This window comes from Ananas comosus, linkage group 16 (assembly GCF_001540865.1).
Source record: "Ananas comosus cultivar F153 linkage group 16, ASM154086v1, whole genome shotgun sequence".
Taxonomy (NCBI): Eukaryota; Viridiplantae; Streptophyta; class Magnoliopsida; order Poales; family Bromeliaceae; genus Ananas; species Ananas comosus.
Window position 1 is genome coordinate 4,090,262 of NC_033636.1, and position 22,138 is coordinate 4,112,399.

At 44.3% G+C, this 22,138-nt stretch overlaps 2 protein-coding genes across 2 annotated transcripts; one reads left to right on the forward strand and one right to left on the reverse strand.

The window, feature by feature from the left end:
- On the reverse strand, nt 764-18,467 carry LOC109722221 (cyclase-associated protein 1-like). The gene is made up of 14 exons (XM_020250165.1): nt 18,190-18,467; nt 17,998-18,064; nt 16,437-16,467; nt 16,197-16,344; nt 16,003-16,112; nt 15,835-15,890; nt 15,663-15,719; nt 15,411-15,554; nt 15,005-15,087; nt 14,014-14,145; nt 13,814-13,927; nt 13,384-13,431; nt 12,982-13,144; nt 764-1,121 (listed from the first exon to the last, which is right to left on the reverse strand). Exons 4-10 carry the CDS (start codon nt 16,319-16,321, stop codon nt 14,139-14,141), a joined length of 582 nt encoding a protein of 193 aa, XP_020105754.1. The 5' UTR covers nt 16,322-16,344; nt 16,437-16,467; nt 17,998-18,064; nt 18,190-18,467; the 3' UTR covers nt 764-1,121; nt 12,982-13,144; nt 13,384-13,431; nt 13,814-13,927; nt 14,014-14,138.
- Nucleotides 18,815-19,548, forward strand: LOC109722597. The gene is made up of 2 exons (XM_020250693.1): nt 18,815-19,124; nt 19,211-19,548. Exons 1-2 carry the CDS (start codon nt 18,833-18,835, stop codon nt 19,546-19,548), a joined length of 630 nt encoding a protein of 209 aa, XP_020106282.1. The 5' UTR covers nt 18,815-18,832.

The window sequence follows — 22,138 nt, forward strand, 5'->3', positions numbered from 1 at the left end:
TACCATGCAATTAATTTTTTAAAAATTTTATGCAGATCCAACTATTCCCTCAAAATAAAGCAAGAGATTAAACTAATTGTCTATACGGTGAAAACTATTAAAAGTTTATCTAAAAAATAACAAAATATTTGTAGAAACATGTTTATTAGATTCAAACACATCAATTAGCTTTTCAGCACGAAAGATTGGAATATTTGTCGAAATTCATTGTCAAAATCAAAAATAAGTGGAAAGATTGTGCCTCAATATGCAATTAATCTTTTAGAAAATTAGATTGATCCAATGCAAAACATTAGATTAAAAGAGGAAAAACCAAGAATAAGCAAAGAACAACACAATAAATAGATACTATGAATCAAAGTTGACGTGCATAATGATGATTTGACCCAAATTCCCAAAGCTCATCCCTAAAATCCAGTAATGCCCACAATTCCCAGGCAAAATAGATTAACAAAATGGGCAGAAAACTATAAAGAGATTCAACAGAATCGGTAATTAGCAAACTCTCGAGTTATATTTGTCTTGTCCACTGAACTTCAGTTAGAATAGCTAAATAATAATTTCAAACCTGTTTAACTGGAGTTTTCTTTCATACCGAAACTTAATCTAAATAACTAAACAGTCCCATAAATTTTCTCAGCTTATAAGCAAGCTTTTGCGAAGACCAAAGAGCCAAAACAAAGCAGAGAAATGCCCTAAGACAAACATAAAGCAAAAAAGGAATATAAAGCAAAACATTATGAAATTTCCGACACAAATGAAATAGATAATCAAGAAGCTCAAATAAGTGGGCAAGAAAGAAAAGCAACAGTCGCCACAAAGCTAGCAACCTGCCCCACATAAAAAAGCGGGGAAAAAATTCCAATTTTTACATCCGTTAAATGCTATTTTGCAAATCCTAAATTCTTTCCGATAAGCATAAGTTAATACATGAAGCATATACAATCTCCACCCGTGTATATATAGTTTCTACTATGGTAAATATTTCAGCTTATTTTTAAAAACCTAGAAACAAAAATACCAATGCAACAACTAATACTTAAATACAAACTTACCTGCTAGAAATTCTCCAAGATCAGCTTCTAATTCCTTCAGGTGATCTTTCAGTTCACTGAGTTTTTCTGCATGCAACTGAAGGAAAAAATAAAAAAAAAATATATCCAAATACACACATTAATTGAGAAACCAAAACAAAACGCACACACAGAACGATCAGTACAATTAAATACAGCAATGTCACGCTCCCCCGGGGTCGCCTTTGGTTTTTAAAAGCTAGCGGAAAAAGCGTCTAATTTTTTTTTTTTTAACCTGACCCCAGAGTATGCCAGACCCGGCCACAAATTACACATATTCCCTGTTCACGCCGACAGAGTCGCCCACTGTTATTTGCACGGCGTGCGCACAAGTACAACAGGTACATAACAGGATACAAACCAACTATAATGAATATAGAAATCACCATACATCGTCAATACATTCACCATTCACCATCACAGATATACATTCAATGTCTAAATATAAAATCATAAAAAATCTCTTTGAAAACTGTTCCTAGCACAGGAACGCATTATACTTTAAAACAGCTAACCACCGCAGGTAAGAAAACCTTTTATTTTTACAAATATCCAGAAAATCCACATTTTCAAAAATGTAAAGAAAAACACTGAACCACATACACCGACTAAACTATATATCAACAGGAAATACCAAGGATAGACAACTAATCGAAATAACTCTGGAGTCGGAAGCTCTATCGCACCGCTAACGAACAGACTCAACGTCTCGTCTCGCAGAACTAACACTCTGTATAACCGAAAAAATGTGGGGGAAGGTGAGAAAGTAAACATGTCTCCCTCCCAGTGCTACTGCAAGGCCGATAGAACGGCGAGAGTACTCACCGGATCAGGAAGAATACGAATCATTTAGTATGGTAAGTAAAATAAGTAGCAACGATAATGAGACGAATGAGATAAATATTATATATATTATAAAAGCACAACTACGCTACTGAATTACAACTGCAACCAACAAGGATATCAACACTATAGTAGCAAGACAATGAAAGAAGTAACTCAGAAGTATATAATGCACAACGCTACTATATGCTATATTGCGTCAACCGGGACGAGAAAGTCGCACAAGTACACAATCTAAACCGCCGTGTCGTCTAACAGGACTCAGGCAAAGCCACTATCTGCTCACACCTGGCATGTAACCCTACGCACAAAGAGAACACGCTCAGCTCACGGGTCGGCATTACGACCACTTTCCGTAAAAGAACACCCGCCTGCGGGGGATCAACGCCGCTGGTGTAGTGAAAATGCACTCGAGCTGTGGCGATCAAGGCGGATATGATTGCAATAGCCAACCGTCGCAGACACAGTTCCGACAACACCTGCCCCTGGGCCAACGACTCAGTCGTAGGTCATCAAGATAACGTGAACCGACCATGAGATAAGGTCAATGCTACGACAAGTAACACGACCAAAGACAATTCACTAGACAAACCGGGAGAACCGACCAACCAGAGTCACAAGTACATAATCATAATACCAATCTACTTAGACCCCTATCAGATACACACAAGAACAATCAAGCAGAAGAAATAAAGATAGTATGTAAAACTTCTCGAGTCACTAAAGTAGCGACGACGCAAGAACCGACGCAGATTAGGACACAATAAGTGTACGATATAGTTCAGAATACTGTCAGCACCGAGCCGGAGCGGAAGGGGGCCTAACGCCCTCAGGGTACACCGACTCAAAGGTCAATCGAAACAACAAAATCAAGAACAGAACGCAACGTCAATAACCATAAATGCAACAACACGACCACCGAGTCAACAGATAACAGAAAAAGCACCGATCTACTAGGTCACGCGGAAACGAAGTACGAGAAACCGACCCAATCAGGTCACCGGAACAAAGTACAAATCCGACCAACTCAGTACCGATACATAATATGGCTAACTCTCTAGCTCCTACACATTGGTACTAAGCATAGAAACATATTAGTAGAGAAATATAAACAACGGGATGCAAGCCAATATATAATACGAAAACTAGCATACAGAATGAACAGGATTCAGAAGAATATCACCGCGCGTGCACTACTGTAACCAACTTCGATCGAAGTACCCACCTATACTGTCGGCGGTTCGGAAACATCCGGTAACGCACAATTCGACCGGACCTACCGAGGATTCGCACGGGTCAGTAACCAACCCACTCACACTGACATACACTGTCTCACAAACCCACACAAACCCCGTATCGTTCCCAAAACGCGATCATTCGTACTCACGGAAAGTCACGAAAACCACAAACCGGGACGCCGTCGGGGACCCACTAATGCGCCGAACTCACGACCGTCCACGAGTCACCGCCCCAAAACTCTCAATTGGATGTTGGTATAAACACAAGATAACACCGCCTACAATCAAGATCGCCGACTAATTCGTGCGAATCGGTTCCGGAAGTCTCACTGAACCCACCGTCTCTCACCCGTCCATCATCACCGTACCATTAATGTGAATGATGTGAACGGCCGCCAACAGCTCAGCGAACTAGCATATGAGCTAACAAGCATCGTCGGAATAATTCCGAATCTCGAAACCCAGCGCGTTCCGTTCGCGAGATTTCGCCGAAAAAACGCATCGGAAATCATCTCCGATCTTTCGCACAGGGTCTGGGGCGCTTGGAGCAATCAGTCCAGAGGTTGTTCCCAGCCCTGACCTTGCCGCCAACACAGCTACATACAAAGTGAACGTATACAGAGCCACTAACGACACATGGAAACACATCATTTATGTGATTCATGGCTCCGACTACCGTACAAGCAAACCGGGATCAACGAGGGGACATCACATTCCTATCTTGCTTAGATTTTTTTCAGTCATCTGAGGACTGTCTCACGCTTTCGGGAGCACTGCCGCCGCAACAGCACCCGCAAGGCACGACGTTCACGAATCAAGCGCGCACAAGCATGAACAAAATCTACCTACACCGCTAACCGGGGCATCCCTATCGCTCACAGAGGAGCATTCGTGTCATCACGAACCCACCGATACCTCGTGGCTCACTCACTTGGGGTGTAGGGGAGGCTGGATCATCCTCCGGGAAGGTGGCCGAAAGCTAAGCCTACTGTGCCTGGAATCTCAAAACAGCCTTACGAGCTAGTCAGCGGTTGGGGTGGGCCGGCCGGCCGCCGGTACAGCGGGCAGGCCGGCCAGGGGAGGTACTCAGGTCAGAGGAACCGGGCCTGAGTCATCATCGACGAGGCCAGCGACGACGCTGGGCATTGATGCCTAGTCACACTAACCCAGAGAGGACGACCCATGGATTCCGCGAACAGGCACTCGCGGCGAAGGTGAGCCGCGAGCGACGAGTGGCGCCCGGACAGGCGAGCCGGTCTCATGCGAGACGCAGGCGGAGGGCGGCGGCGGCGTGCTGGGTTGTCGGCTCGGCCTGCACAGAAACTTGTGGCGGCCCGCATGGGAAGGCGCGGTCCGTCACGGCCTACTGCGGTCGACCGAGAGGGTCGTGTGCGACTGCGATGTCCGTCGTCGAGGAGCCCGAGGGTCGAGGTGCACCCCTCCGGGGGCAGGCGCGCGCGTGCGCGGCCGAGGTGTTCGGCCCTCTGCCCGCGCAAGCTTTGGGCCCGGAGCCGCAGGTGTGCACGAAGCGCACCTGCGCGCGCCGGGACGACGGGAAGCCACGCCGAGGTACGTCGGAGGTCCAAAGATGGCGCTCGCAGTCGGGGAGGCGGTGGGCGCGCGCGGAATGCGAATGTATACAAAACACCTTGTCCAGACTCGGCCTCGGTTGATAGCAGGTGACCGCAGGGCAGCTGGGGCGCTCGGCGGCTTGCCGACCGCGTGGCGGCGGCCGGAAGGTCGCCGTGGGCCTTCTCCCCGCCCCGCCGGGAAGGGCGTAACTCGGCCGTCCCAAAGTGGCTGCGACAAAGCTAAGCAGGGAGCTAAACTCCTGGCACCAGATCTGCGCTAAACTGCCGTAGCCGGGCTAGCGGGCGCGACCAATGCCGAGGAGACGTTCGCCGCCGGGTTTCGTCGGAGTCAAGCCATGGCAGGATGGGGCCCAAGGTGATGATCCCAGGTGTCCCTCGGGCAGAGAAGAGAGGTGGATAGGTTGAGAGCAAAAATGAGAGGGTGCCGGTCAATTCCGGCGCCGGCGCACACACGCAGCGTCGTGGTGAGAGCATAGGCAAGGGCAGGCTACTTCTGAGGTCGCTAAGGGCACAGATGGGCGAGCTGGTCGATAGAATCTAGGGTTTCGTGCAAAAAAACGCCTAGATCAACATATATACACAACGACATTTCGCAACCAAATCCCGAAACTGACAAATTTCAAACCTAGGTCCCTCACAGGCCATATAAAAACCGCGACATACTGCCCTCTAACGTGGCATTTACCTGCAAACGGTACATAAATGTTCGCGACTTTGCGAAATTACCTGTGCCCAAACTACCGACCTCTCCCTGATCAACGCGCGCTCGTCCGCAGATCCTCCGTCAAAATTGTTGACGAACATGGGATGCACCAGTGCGATCAACACTCAGATACAACAAAAGCTACACCTTCGATTCATCTCGATCGAGCCACCGGATTCACAACATAAATCCAACCTTTCCAATAGTAAGGAACCACGACACAAATACATTATAAAATCATGTATTCTTGGAATTATCTCGAATTGTGTAATCAAACTCAAAATCCGTCAACTGCCAGTATTTCCAGAACAACCTGAACCGGTCGAAAACCACTATTGGACCTGATATGAAACGAGTCCGATACCACCAGTACAGCCAAACTCTACTCCGTGCTCTCCGGAAAACCGAGGTTAATATTCACTTAAGTGAAAACTAAAATCCGTATCTCTCCCATTTTAGCATTCAGTTTCTCCTGAAACTTGACAGAGTGCTTATGTAATTAAAATTACACACTAAAACATCGTCAACAGAAGAGTTTAGTTGCACTGTCCAAAATCTCAGTCCTTCCATCATCCCCCCCTTAAAAGAATTCGTCTCAACTTGACCACGTCACTAAGTTCACGAGAAAGAATCACGAACCAACACCACCAAACTGGAGTCTAATTACCTAGATCGGAACAAAATATTCTCGACTAGCCGACAAAATCAACTTGCTCACCACGAGCGGAAACGAAACGTTCTCCTAAAACTCGAGTTGGTAGAAACAGCCTCTGAGACTACAGTCTCCCACTAACCGATCACGCAACTGCCGAAGTCAAGTCCACATCCACGGAAAGCCGCCTTTGACATTCGACAGTCTTAGGTCCCACAACCTCGCCTTTCACCTGACCGAAAAGGTCGAAGGCTGACAATACTAATTGAGCTCGACAATTCGCTTGCTCAATTAAAACTGGTTCGACTAAACCAATAAACTCGCCATGCAAGTCCAAAACTTGGTGCACAGGATTGCCAATCGCACTATACGATACCAACCATCGGTGATGTTCAACACCTGTCTCTACGAGACCCTGTCGCTGCCGTCCTACAAGGGACCCTAGCGATCGGTGTTTCGAGCAACACCAGATAACTGTCTCATTGAGACCCTGGCGCACCTGTCACCAATTAACCGGACGAGCATACAATTTCAAAGTCGCACAATAGGCTGAAATACAATCCTTACACAATATCACTTATAGTGACAATCAAAACCAACAACTAGGCTCAAGTCACTCAACCAAAAATTTTGAACCTCAAGACAACAGACCGAAACTACTAATCGACAAACCTTTTAGCTAAAAGCGAGCACAACTAAAAGCTATGAACACCCAGACTCGAACCAAAGTCAGAACCACCTGCAGTGATGATAAATCAACTGCGCAAACCTGCCAAGAGAATCCAAGGCCCACTACGTGGTCAAAGGTGACCGATACCCAATCATCCTTACAAGACTATCTCTTTAGCTTTTCACACAAAATAGCCTAGAGAACACATCGACCCAATCCATAAGTCCCAATGGGAAGATGGTATTTCGTTCCTCTTTCGACAGTATATTGTCTGCAGCCAATATACTTATCAAAAGAAAAGCGAAATATCCGAAAATCCACTACCAACAACAAGTTGGAAGTACAACGCGATAAAGTATCAAGCCACTTGATACCTCTCTACTGAACCAGAAGCTCACAACCATTACTATCGAAACATCGACTTTACAAGTCGGCACTCAAAATTAGAACGACCCTGGAACATTTCGAATCTAGACCAACTACAATCAACCCACAACACACCAAATTGGGTGTTAGAATAACCGCATACGATGTATGCCTTAACGAAAACATGACACCAAAACTGTATCAATCCAACTCTAGTACATGTCAATTGACGGAAGAACGAGATAAAGGTCAAAAGATCCAAACCGCTGATTTCGTCAGCAATCAAGGAGGATAGGTAGGCATCACAACCCTACCCAAAGATCTGCGGAAGCAACACTAACAATGCAGTCGCCTAAACGACCGCTACCAAACCCTGGGCTACACCTTAGTAGCCCCACTGAAGTCCCGACCGTAACTGGTCTAAGCACCGTCTCCGTGGAAACACTCGCAACAGCTCTCGTGTCCTAAGTAGAGAGAGTGGCCTGGGCGTCGGCAGTCATGACACTCGCCTAGGCCCAGAAATCACTGGCCTTTCAAGGCCCCACCTGATAGGAATGGCTACACCTGGGGGACGTCGCCCCACCACTCGATGTCCGAAAAAGTACACCGCCACTACACCCGACTTAGACACCAGCTTGTGCGAACCGTAATATGTACAGATACACCATGCACTTCGAGTTTACCAAACTCGAATGCAACCCAGGACACAAGTCCAAACCCCGCACTCACGTGCCTATATACCGTGGTCTTCCTATTGGTCAACCTAACCAATGGTTCAGTTTCATTTACTTTTCAAAACAACCTGTGAATGGTGTTGTGGTTGTAACCCCTTGCTCTGATACCATTTTAATCTGTCACGCCCCGGGGTCCCTTTGAGTTTTAAAAGATAGCGGAAAAGCGTCTGAAATTTTTTTTTTTTTAAATCCTGACCCCAGAGTATGCCAGACCCGCCACAAATACAGAGATTCCACTGTTCACACGGACAGAGTCTCCCCTGTATTTGCACGGCGTCGCACANTGAAGGAAAAAATAAAAAAAAAATATATCCAAATACACACATTAATTGTAGAACCAAACAAAACCAACACAGAAGATCAGGTACAATTAAATACAGCAATGTCACGCCCCGGGGTCCCTTTGAGTTTTAAAAGATAGCGGAAAAGCGTCTGAAATTTTTTTTTTTTTAAATCCTGACCCCAGAGTATGCCAGACCCGCCACAAATACAGAGATTCCACTGTTCACACGGACAGAGTCTCCCCTGTATTTGCACGGCGTCGCACAAGTACAACAGTACAAACAGGATACAAACACAACTATATGAATATAGAAATCACCATACATTCATACATTCACCATTCACATCACAGATATGCATTCAATGTCTAAATATAAATCCATAGAAAATCTTTTGAAAACTGTTCCCTACACAGGAACCTTTATTCTTTAAAAAACGCTACCACGAGGGGTAGAAAACCTTTTATTTTACAAAATCCAGAAATCCACATTTTCAAATGTAAATGAACACTGAACCACATAAACCGACTAAACTATATATCAACAGAAATACCAAGGATAACAACTAAATCGAAATAACCTGGGTCGGAAGCTCTATCGACCGCTACGAACGTACCTCACGTCTCGTCCCAGAACTTAACACCTGTAATACCTGAAAAATAGTGGGGGAGGTGAGAACATGTAAACATGTCTCCCCTCCCAGTGGGTACCGCAAGCCGAAGAAGGCGAGGAGTACTCACCGGATCAGGAAGAGATACACAATAGTATGGTAAGTAAAATACAGTAGCAACGATAATGAACGAATGAGATATATATATATATATATAAAAGCACAACTACCGCTACTGTAATGTACAACTGCAAACACACAAGGATATCAAAACTATAGTAGCAAGACAACTGTAAAGAAAGAACTAGAAGTATATATGCACAACCGCTACTATAGCTATATGCGTCAACCGGACGAGAAGTCCAAAAGTACCCAATCTAAACCGCCGTGTCGGTCTAAGGACCTCAGGCAAAAGCCACTATCTGCTCACACCTGGCATGTAACCCTAGCACAAAGAGAACACCGCTAGGCTCACGGGTCGGATGTACGACCACTTTTCCGGAAAAGAACACCCTCCTGCGGGGGATCAACCCGCTGGTGTACGTGAAATGCACTCGAGCTGTGGCGATCAATGCGGATATGATCAATAGCCAACCGTCGGCGACCAGCCGACAATCACTGCCCCTCTGGGCCTACCGACCGTGTAGGTCATCAAGAAATAACGTGAACCGACCGAGATAGGTCAATGTACGGAAAGTAACGAACGACCAAACAGATCACAGATGCAAACAGGAGAACCGACCAACCAGGTCACAAGTACAGTAAACATGAATACCATCTACTCTACCCCTATACAGGATACTACACATAGAACAATCAGGCAGAGTAAATAAAGATAGTATGTAAATACTTCTCGATGTCGACTAAATGTACGAACGCAAGAACCGACCGATAGGACACAATAGTGTATCGATATAGTTCAGAACTACCGTCAGCACCAGCCGACAATCCTACCCCTCAGGGTACACCGACCTCAAAGGTCATCGAACAACAAAAGTCAAGAAACAGACCAACCCAATACATAATGCAACAACCGACCAACCAGGTCAACAGATATAAGATAAAAGCACCGATCAACTAGGTCACCGAAACGAAGTACGAGAACCGACCAATCAGGTCACCGGAACAAAGTACGAGAACCGACCAATCAGGTCACCGATATCATATATGGATAAACTACTCTACTCCTACACATGGTACTAGGCATAGAAACATATGAGTAGAGTATAATAAAAACAACGGGGATGCAAGCTCAATATATAATACGAAAATAGCAACAGAAGAACAGGGATAGAAGAATATCACCGAGCGTGCACTACTGTACCAACTTCGGATCGAAGTACCCACCTATCACTGTCGCGTCGGAACACCGGGTACGCACAAGTCGACCGGACCTACGAAGATCCCACGGGTCAGTAACCAACCCACTCACCTGAAGTACACTGTCTCACAAACCCCACACAGAACCCCGTATCGGTTTCCCAAAACCGATCATCGTAACTCACCGGAAGTCCCGAAAACCACACCGGGACGCCGTCGGGACCCACTAAGTGTCCCGAACTCACCGACTCGTGCCACGAGTCACCTGCTGCCCCAAAACACTCCAATTTGGATGTTTTGGTAGTAAACACAAGATAACACCCCTACACAATTATCGCCGGATAATTGTGCGAATTCGGGTTCCCGGAAGTGTCTATTTCGACACTGGAACCCACCGTCGCTCACCCATCATCACCGAACCCACAATGTGATGATGGTGACCCGCCAACAAGGCTCAGCGACTACACAATAGCTCACAAAGCATCGTCGGAATAATTCCGAACCGAACCCGCGTTCCGTCGGCGGATTTCGCCGAAAAACGCACCGGAAATGCATTTCCGATCTTCGCAAGGGTCTGGGGCCTTGGACAATCAGTCCAGAGGTTGTCCCCAGCCCTGACCTGCCGCCAACAACAGCTACAACAAAGCGAACGGCATACAAGTTCCTAACGACACATGAAATCACATCATTTTATGTGATTTCATGGCTCCGACTAGTCGTACAAGCAAACCAGGGATCAACGAAGGGTGACATCACACCTGCTGCTAGATTTCAGCATGCCTGAGGCCGTGCTCACCTTTCGGAGCACTGCCGGCCGCAACAGCGCGCGCACGAGCGGCACGACGTTCAGCGAACAAGCGCGCACAGCATGAAAATCTACCTAAACCCGCTAACCGGGGCATCCCTAACCCTCACAGAGGTGAGCATCGTGTTCAGCACGAACCCACGATCACCGTGCTCACCTCCTGGGGTGTCGGGGAGTCGTCGGATCACCGGGAAGGTGGCCGGAAAGCTAAGCTACTGTGCTGGAATCTAAAAACAGCCTTACCGGAGCTAGGCAGGGCTCGGGGTGGCCGGCGGCGGCCGGACAGCGGGCAGGCCGGCCAGGGGAAGGTACTCCAGGTCAGAGGAGGCTGGGGCTCGCGTCATCAGTCGACGGGAGGCAGCGACGACGGCGGGCATTGATGCCCTAGTCACCTAACCCGAGGAGAGGACGACCCAGATCCGGCCAACAGGGAGCTCCGGCGACAGGGAGGCCGGCGGCGGACGAGTGCGGCCGACCAGGCGGAGCCTATGCTCACGCCAGCCGGCGGCGTAGGGCGGCGGCGGCGGTGCTGGGTGTGGCTCGGCCTGCACAGAACTTGCGCGGCCGCAGGGAGAGGGAGCGGCGGCGACGGCCACTGCGGCGACCGGAGGAGGGTCGGGGCGACGGCGATCCGTCGTCGGAGGCCGAGGGGGTCGAGGTGCACCCCTCCGGGGGCGGCGGCGTCGTGCGGCGGCCGAGGTGGTTCGGCCTCGGCCCGCGCAAGCTTTGGGCGGCCGCAGGGTGCACGAGCGGCGACCTGCGGCGCGCGGGGACGACGGGGAGGCACGCCGGAGGTCGTCGGAGGTTCCAAGATGGCGGCGCGGCCAGCGGGGAGCGGTGGCGGCGCGCGGATGCAAAGATCACCCAGACTCGGCCTGGGTGATAGCAGGTGACCGCAGGGAGCTGGGGCGGCTCCGGCGGCGTGCGCTGACGGTGGGGCCGGCGGCGGAGGTCGCCGGTGCTCCGGGGAAGGGCGTCTCGGCCGTCCCAAAGTGGCGGCGACAAAGCTAGCAGGGAGCTAAAGCTCCTGGGCCAGATCTGCCTAGATCTGGCCGTAGCCTGGCTAGGCGGCGGCGGCAATGCGCAGGGACGACCGGGCCGGCGCCGGGGTTTCGTCGGAGGTCAGGCATGGCCAGGGGATGGGGCCCAAGGGTGATGATCTCCCAGGTGGTCCTCGGGCAGAGAAGGAGAGGTGGATAGGTTGAGAGAAAAAGATGGAGAGGGTGGCCGGGTTCAAGTTTTCCGGCGGCCGGGCACCCGCCGGCGGTCGGGGTGAGAGCATGGCAAGGGCAGGGCTACTCTGAGGTCGGCTAGGGCACAGATGGGGAGCTGGGTCGAGTAGATCTAGGGTTTCGTGCAAAGAAACCCTAGATGCACATTATACACAAGGTACAATTTCGCACCAAAATCCACCGAAACTACAAATTTCAAACCTAGTCCCTCACAGCACAAGTAAAACGCGCGAATACCCCTCTACGTGCGATTTCACGCGAAACGGTACATAAAATGTCGCGACTTTTGCGAAATTACCGTTTTGCCAACACCGACCTCTCCTCAAAGAACGCGCGATCTCCGCAGATCCGTCCGTCAGATTTGCGAACGGATTGCACCAGTGCGATCAGCACCTCAGAGACAACAAAGCTACACCTTCGATTCATCTCGATCGACCACGGATTCACAACAAAATCCAACCTTTTTCCAATAAAAGGAAACACACACACAAATACATATAAAACATGTATTTTTGGATTTTCTCGAAATCTGTGCATCAAACTCAAAATCCGTCAACGCCAGTAGTTCCAGAACAACTGAACCGGTCGAAACGAGCTATTGGACTGATATGAACGGAGTCCGATACGCACCAGAAGCCAACTCTACTCCGTGGCTTCTCCGGAAAACCGGAGTTACTATTCACTTAAGTGAAAACTAAAAATCGCGTATCTTCTCCATTTTAGCTCAGTTTCTCCTGAAACTTGACGAGTGCTTATGTAATTAAATTACACACATAAACATCGTCAACAGAGAGTTTAGTTGCACTGTCAAAAATCTCAGTCCTTACAAGCAAGTAATTTATAAAATGCCCTAGAACTTTACCTATTGGTAACCTACCATTAGAAAACTAAATTTTCATTCTTTTCTTAATAAAGGGCAATCAATATCTTTATGAATCTGATAACATAAGCTGCAAAGGACCAACAGTATCCGCAGACACTGTAACCCTCTAAGCCCTCGGATCAGTGTCTTTGGCGGAAAGCATCTGTTAAAGAAGAATGACTATTTAGTGTAGCCAAATAGTTAAAAAAAAAAAAAAAGAGGTTAACTAAAGTTTGGTCTTTTGCATCGCTGAGATTTACATTTTAGAGTCAAAACAATTATCTACGCAGCCTAAGCAATCTTAAGAAATAAACCTGTACAATGATGGTCAGCCAAAATGTATGCAATACACGATAATAAGCATAATAGAGATAAAATTAACAAAGCATGCAACAACCATACCTTCCTCCATGGGCCAGACTTTGATGAAGTTTGCATTGGAGCCGCAGTCTGCACCGTGATAACAATGTATAGATTTCAGAGCAAGTAGCTAAAAGAATCATAACATCTCAAAGATGCAAAGTAAAATATTTTTGCCTTCTAGAGAGTTTAATAGGCATCGAGATGTTTAAAAACATTCTGAGAAACTTGGGAGCAAATATTAGATGTCTTTCATATTTTCTGACGCAGTTGTAAAGTGATTCCAAGCAATTCCCAGCATCACTACATCACACATAGTTATTGATGGTGGTTTTAGGAACCAAAGGAGGGTTTCCCTAATGACTATAAATCATCAAACTAAAACTTTAATCATGGTTTGCACATGTGATCAGTAAGGCATGAAGAAATATAGATCGAGTGCCCTACTGGAGATGGAAGCAGAGTGCGTCACCTCTTCAAACTTCTCAAAGTTCTGAGTGTCCAATTCACCAGTAACCTCAGGTTTGAATGCAGCTTCCATCTGATACAGTTTATCCCATTGCGTGCCATTAAACCAGGGATGGGCCTGAAGCAAAGCATTGGTTGCTGATAAGCTTTGAAACACAAATGAAAACTTAGATAAGAATGAGACAGAAATGCAAAAGTTTGCACCTTTATTTCATGGGCTTCCTTTGTTCCAAGCCGTTGCTCAACGTTGCATAGAAGCCTGCTAATGAGATCTTTAGCTTCAGGCGAAAGTTTTGCCTCCTCAGGAAATTTCAAATGATTTCTCCAATTTACAATATGCAAAATGCAAGTCAAGAAAGCTTTAAGGTAACACACAATGGACACTCTAGTCCAGCCTATTATACCCTACCAATCCAAGATAAACTTTTATCATAAGGCAGTTACGGATAAAAACATGAAGCTGATAAAAGTATAAAGCTGTTAATTAAGATTTCCCACTAAGTAACTGCCTGTAAGAATATATACAAAGATAAATAGATATTTAATCATTTGACAATGCATATTGTTTAACGGCAAAAGCGTGTTAACAACAAAGATTTTAATCATTTGTCCATTATTTATTGAATTATTCTGAACCCTCCACAATTAGTGCGGGAACATTGCATTTATTGTAGCAAAGCTCGTTAAGTTATGAAGGTTTACTGCTTTCCCTATTAAAAATTGGTCATTAGAAAGAAATGCCAATAGATGATTTCCGCAGACCAGAAATAATATATGACATTGTACAACACTGGTGTTATATTTGATGAAGAGTCAAGGAAATAATGTTAAAACTTAAAAGGCAATCGAAGTTATACAGCATAATCAATACAATCAGAACCGAAATATCTTGAGAAAGATCAATAATCTTCTGTAAAAAGAGATTAAAAAAGGAAAAAAAATGAAAAAACAAAATTGGGCGCCAAAATTTGGAATCAATTTATCAATCATTCTTTGCCGAGAATTTAACATGCCTTAAAAGTGATAGATCAAGCAAATTACACCATATACTATTGAAACATGCCAATTACTTTATCAAACAATACATCAACCTAAACAGAAAAACTCGAAAATGTTCATTAGCTAGCGTGCACTGATTTTCTAAAAAGGCCGACGAAATGTTGCAGGAATCGAGGTGTGTAGTGAAATCGATTACCCGCCGGAATGGGAAACCGGTGAAGTTGTGAATTGTCCATCTCTGAAAGTATGAACAAACTGTTGCGGCAGCGGATGCTCAGCCTATAATTAGTTTAGGAAAGAAAATTAAGCAGAATCAGAATATAATTTGTGTAGCAAAAAGAAAATAAGTTGTCTTTGTTACTCAAAATTACTAAATATTCAGTATAAATAGGAACATAAATGAAGGATCATTTATGGCTTCTAAATTTTGCTAATAAACAGTACTGAAACTCTCTTACTTATGACTGAATGTGCGACTAAATATGGTACACCTCACAAAGCATTCTCAAATTTTGTTTTGTTTATGTCCTGTTTTGTTCACTTAGATTAAGATCAACAAAATATCCGTATCTCTGAGAAGATTCTTATGACAAACAACTTACCCAGTCACCATCAGGGCCTGCACCAGAAACCAGAACATTAACCTCACTTGATTTAGCAATTGTTATAGAAGTCTCCAATGAATCTTTGCCCAGATAAAGTTGGCAACCTGATGTATTGTCTATTAATATTGTCGGCGCTGAGCCCTGAGATTCAAGGGAGAATAAACCCCAAAATGGTATGATGATATCGGAGATTTAATCTAAAATTAATTGAATACAAATTGAGTGAGTGAAATAAACAAACTTGTATACCTCACATTGCACCTCAACACTGTTGCAGTTCACAATTTCACAAGCTGCAACTATATCCTGAGTTAAAAGATCACACCACACTAATTTGTCATCACAATACATTAGAATCTCATCTAGCGGGAAAATGTAAGCAAGATTTTATGCATAAACACCATAGTGATCATGCACTTACCTTAAAGAGGATCCCCATTTTAGTGCATTTATCTATGGTTATGTTGTTCACCTTTCCTGCATAGAATAATATGTGCATGCATATACTCAATTAGTTGTGGAAAAAAATGAACTCTTCGGCGAAATTTTAGCCACCAAGGAATGGTAATCATAAAACGAATAAAATTACCCTTGACTTGCAATACACTATTTTTGCATCCATAAACATAAACAGATTGTTTTGCATCACAATCATCAATAACCAAGTTCTTTTCTCCAACCTGATTCTCAACTGCCCATCTGCCAAAGTACACATAATCTGGATAGTTACACAATTATGTACAAATAATTTGAGCACAGTCTAAGAAGACATATTTTTCTTACTTGCGACCCATTTGAAGCTCGAATTTTGGTGTGCTTCTTTTTGAGATGGAAGAACGGCCAGACACGGTTTCTTTTTCAGACGCACTAACGACACCAGCTGTGTCGCTTCTATTCTTGCTCTTCATGTCGTCTGTCACCTTTCTGAGACCTGAAGAGCATGATTCAGCATCGTTATTACTCCAAGCGCGTAAATCAGAAACATAGTGTTGAGCTTCAAAGGGCGAAAGTTCGCATCTGCACCTGCAGTAACAGACTTCCCTGAACTTATTTCCTGAAACACAGCAGACATCCATGCTTTGGGCTTAGTTCCAATATCACCAACGGTGATATTAGGAAAATATGAGTTCTTATCTAAATTTCACAATTGAATAATAAACCCTGCAATTTTAATATATATTAACCGACTAAAATAGGTTAAAAAAATCATATACATAATTCCCACATTAAGCTATGAATCAAATATGTAAGATACTATGAATGTCACAATCCTTCCTTTGGTTATAAGGCGTGCATATAACAACTGCATGTGTAGAAACTCTACCCAAACTACCAAGCCATCACTGCTTACAATGTTATTCATAATTTTTTTTTTATTCTTGCATGAGACCTTAATTTTTGAATTTTATATATAGTTAATCCTATATTTTCCGCAACCCCTTCTCTGAACCCGATCGCCCCGCCTCCCCTTTCGCCGCCACTAAGAAGGCCGGCGAGGAGATCGCCCACGCCTACAACCACATCTGCGGCCTCTCCGTCACCGCCCTCTGCTTCTTCACCGTCAATGGCCCCTGTGGCCGCCCCGACATGGCCTACTTCTCCTTCACCCGCGACATCCTCCGTGGCCGCCCCATTAACCTCTTCGAAGGCCCCAACCACGCCCCCGTTGCCCGTGACTTCACCTACGTCGACGATGTTGTCAAGGGTTGCCTCGCTGCACTCTCCTCCAAGAAGAAGCGTGGCCCCGGCCCCCCCGTCAGGGTCTACAATCTCGGAAACACGTGTGTGGTTGAGCTAAAATACTCTCAAAAGCATGAAAGAAGAGCCGTTAAAATAGCCAATACTATTGTTTTATTTGCGAAGAAACAGAATGACAAAATTGTAAGGTAATCTAACTCATAAATAGATTAAATAAATAAAAAATATTCTATAGCGAACAGTATGCACAATAAAATGAAACAATAGCAATTCTAAAAGGATTGCTTGCAACCAGGCGACATCATTTTATTATTAACCATGGCATCAAGTGATACTCTCATTATTTGCTCCATTTGACCTTGTATAGTACAATTTTTGCATTTCCTGCTATAATCAATAGGGGTGGTCAAAAACACAGAGTATCACAGTGTAGATTATTTTCAGTATGCACATTTTGTAATCTCGGTAATTACAGAACTTAATCCCTTATGTATATAGCAAATTTAAGTAACAACTTGATGAGCTTGACAGACTAATGCTATAGTAAAGTAAGGAAATGTAGAGAAAGCAAGATATTTCAACCATATTTTTGACCCTCCAAAATGATAACATAAAAAGGTGGCCAATGACAAAGCTAATGACCTTGGAAACATAGTTTAAAGAGAGTGTACTTATTCCATTAGAAAAATCACAAAGCTTAAATAGTTCTAGATAAAGCAAACAACAATAACAGTTATCATTTCCATAAGCAATCATTGTGCTGGAAAGACTTCTTGCTACTGCTAGGTAAAATTCATTGATCAAGTTGATAACCTGATTGACAGAATCTCATTGAAATAAAAGTTTGTCAAATAGTTGCCAAGTGACAATACATCAGAAGGCATACCTCTTGCTTGGCACGAAAGCCCTCTAGTTTGTTACTCACAGATACCTCAGGAAGTTTTACAGAATTTCTGCAGGAATCGACAGAAGAGGGACATGCAAAAAAAAAAAATAAATTAAGGTACTGGCAGCATGGGAGAGGGGTATGGAGAGGGGTATGGGGTGGCAGCATGGAGAAGGGTATGGAGGGGCGTACGGGGGGGTATGGAGGGGGCATGGGGAAAGGATCCGCGCCGGCTCGCATCCGCGCTGGCTCACATTCGCCTGTTCGCGCCCGCTCGCCCGCGCCAGCTCGCGTCCCCCGTCCGCGCCGGCGCTCGCCCGCGCCGGCTCGCGCCCCCCCGCTGGCGCCCCAGCACCCGCTCGCCCGCCTGCCCTTGCTCGCGCCCGCTCATCCACGCCAGCCAGGCCCGCCCGCTCACGCCGGCCCGCATCCGCGCAGAGACTTGCCGCTCGACAAATGCCCGCGCCGGCTCACCCGCGCCCGCGCGCCCGCTTGCTCGCCCGCGCCAGCGCCCTCGCCTAGCCGCCTCCGCTCGCCCGCGCCATTCGCGCTCGCACCCGCTCCACTTGCGCCCGCGGCCCGCGCACCGCCACCCGCCCCCGCTCGCGCAGAACGCGGAGGGCCCCGTCGTAGAAAAAGTAAGAAAAAAGGGAAAAAAAATAAAATGGAGGAAAGGGGAAAAAATTATAAAAAAGAAAGAGTAGAGTGGGTTTGACAGGGAAAAAGAAAGAAAAAGGGGAAAAAAAAAAACCGCACACCAGCTCGCCCCCGCGCCGGCTGGCATCCACGCCGGCTCGCCCGCGCGCCAACGCCCGCCCGCGCTCGGTGCCCGCTCATGCTCACCCGAGCCAGCGCCCGCACGCACGCTCGGCCGCCCGCGCCCGCTCCCTTGCCTGCCCGTGTCGACTCGCCTGCCTGCGCCACTCGCGCCCGCGCCCGCGCGCTGGCGCCTGCTCGCCCCCGCTCGCGCAAAACGCGGAGGCTCCTGCCGTACCTTCTTAGGATTCCCAAACCGCGCTCAAAAGCACCCTCCAGTATTTATCATAGGCAAAGCAGAAAAGAGGGCGAGCGACGTAAAGCAGAAAAAAGAGCAAGAGAGAGCCGCCGACCACCACGCCTCACGCGAGGTGGGCTGTGATCGCGTTAATTAATACTCTATAGTAATAATAATAATAATATTTAATATTTAATACATGCTGACCTCCGACCGTAGGAAGAAGCCACGCCGGGCCGTACAGCCGAGAACGTGCGGTGGAGGAAAAGTCGCGGCCCACACGACCGACGGCACAACGCCACCTCCCAGACGGGACGGCGGACGGGACAGGCAACAGGGCGAGAGAAGGCGGAGAGTACGGGAGAAGGCAGACGGGACGTCGGACGGGACAGGCAACAGGGCGAGAGAAGACGGAGACCTATCGGACGGGACAGGCAACAGGGCGATTGAAGGCGGAGAGGCACCGCCACGAAGGCGGAGAGCAACGCCGCATCGTACGGGGGGATGCGACGGTGTTCCCGAGGGAGGACAGCGCTGGCGTCGCGGCTACGAAATGAAGGAGGGGAGGACGGAGGGCTAACGCCACGCCGAGCGGCGGCAGCGGGTCGCCGCCGTACGGGAGGGCGGAGAGCGCGAAACACGGGAGGGCTCGAACCCTATCGCACTTTCATAAGTTCTTATTGATATATATATATATATATATATATATATATATATATTATATATATGATATATATATATATATATATATATATATATATATATATATATATATATATATATATATAGCATGCGAGAGAGAGAGAGTGAGGGAGAAACAAAAAAAAAAAAAAGCCCAAAAACCCACAGTGAGTGAGATAGAGAAACAAAAAAAAAAAGAAAAAAAAAAACCCCAGAGAGGTATGTAGTAATTTCTTTTAGGCATTATACATATGTATTGTGTGAGAGAGAGTATATATATATATATATATATATATATATATATATATATATATATAATATTACAACCACAAAATTATCTACAATTGTTAAAAAAATTTACATATATCAATATTAAGTTTTGATTATATTAAATGTACACTCTCTTTTATATATATATATATGGGCATTTCATGGATACTCCCTAAGTCTTAAATATCATAGATATCCTTACAAAGTTTAAAATATCATCTATACCCGGTAAATATAGAAAATTATCATCAATACCTCTACTGTTAGTTATGTTAGCTTTACCATAGTTATTAATTGGTTAAAGCTGAGTTAAACTTTAAAATAACTTATTTACCCTTAAGTTTCTCTTAATAAAAAATGTATGAAGACCCCTCAACTATATGCCATTTTGAAACAGCTCCTCAACTTTCATTTTTTTAGGTGATTTCCATTAACTTTTAGTTTTTTAAAAAATTAATACTAATTTCAGTGTATAAAAAAATGAGAATTTTTTAATTTTTTGAATATTTTATCAAATCTAGTGGCTCTATTTATATATTTATTGAATAAATAATTATATATAAAAATTTAAATAAAAAAAAATGTTCAGGAATTATTCATATTTAAATTCAGTTATACGTTTGGTCTATATTTAAACTGAAGCTGAACCGAAAACCGAAACCAAAAACAAACCAAATAAGATAAAACATACTATATATAAAATATAATTTTATATTTTTTAATAATTAATATATATTAATAATTTAATTAATATGTATATATTAAATACTCAAATTTAAATTTACAAAAAATATCTTGAAATACCTCTTAGTATTTCTACTATAATAAGAGATAAAGGTGAAAATGGTATTTTGAAAATTTAACTCCGTTTCATACAGGTCTTAACGGATTTAACTAAGGAAGGTATTTATGATAATTTTTAACATATTGAAGGTATTTGTGATATTATCAATTTTAGAAGGGTATTGATGAAATTAATAGTTTCTAGAAGGGCATCTATGAAATTATTCCTATATATATATATAATATTGTGAGACAACTCACAACAACAAAATCATCTGCCAATTGCTTAAAAAATTGACGTCATACTAATATTACAACCATAAAATCATCTACCATTTGTTAAAAAAATTTACATATCTCTCTCTCTCTCTTTGCCCGGATTTGGGGGAACTGTGGGGGCACTGTGTGGCCCACTTTTTCCTCACCCTCTCTCACAATATATATATATATATATATATATATATATAGAGTCTGGCTACTATACTATCGATAGTACAAAGCCCTTATTACTATTGAGTTTTCTACCGTTAGATCTACCCATATAACTATAATATATAGATAGCGAAGAGAGTGAGAGAAAATAAAATAAGAATAAAAAAAAACCCAAAACCCTACAGTGAGTGAGAGATAGAAACAAAAAAAAGAAAAAAAGAAAAATAAACGTACCAAGCCGAAAGAGAGAGAGGACTAAGTAAATTTTTTTAGGCGTTATATATATATACTTGTGAAAGAGTTATTCATAAAATATAATATATATTACAACCACAAACATCTACAATTGTTAAAAAAAATTTTACATCATAACGCAATATTAATTTAATTATATATAAATGTAGCACTTCTCTCACTCTCATATATATATATAATATATATATATATATATTATAGAGGTCCGGGCGCTACTATACTATTGATAGTAACCAAGCCTCTTGTACTATCTAGATTTTCTAGCCTTTAATCTACACTGTCATTATCTCACCGACCTTAGATATACTATTAAATCCAACCACCCACTCAAACCTAGGGACCACTATCATCCTACGTTCTCCAGACGAGCGCCTACGACCGCACATCCTTCATCCAACGCTAAAACTCAATAAAGTGACAAAGGGCTTGTACTAATAATCAGACATAGGAGCAAGTAATCTATATATATATATAATATTAAATAACATATTATTAGATTGTGAGACAACTCACAACAACAATAATCATTTGCATTGCCTAAAAAATTAACGTCATAGCATATCTAATATTACAAACCATAAATCATCTACAATTTGTTACAAAAATTTACATGCATATCAATATTAAGTTTGATTATATATAAATATACACTCTTCTCTCTCATATAATATTAATATTATATATAAGTAAATATATATATTATATATATATATACGAGTACGCCGC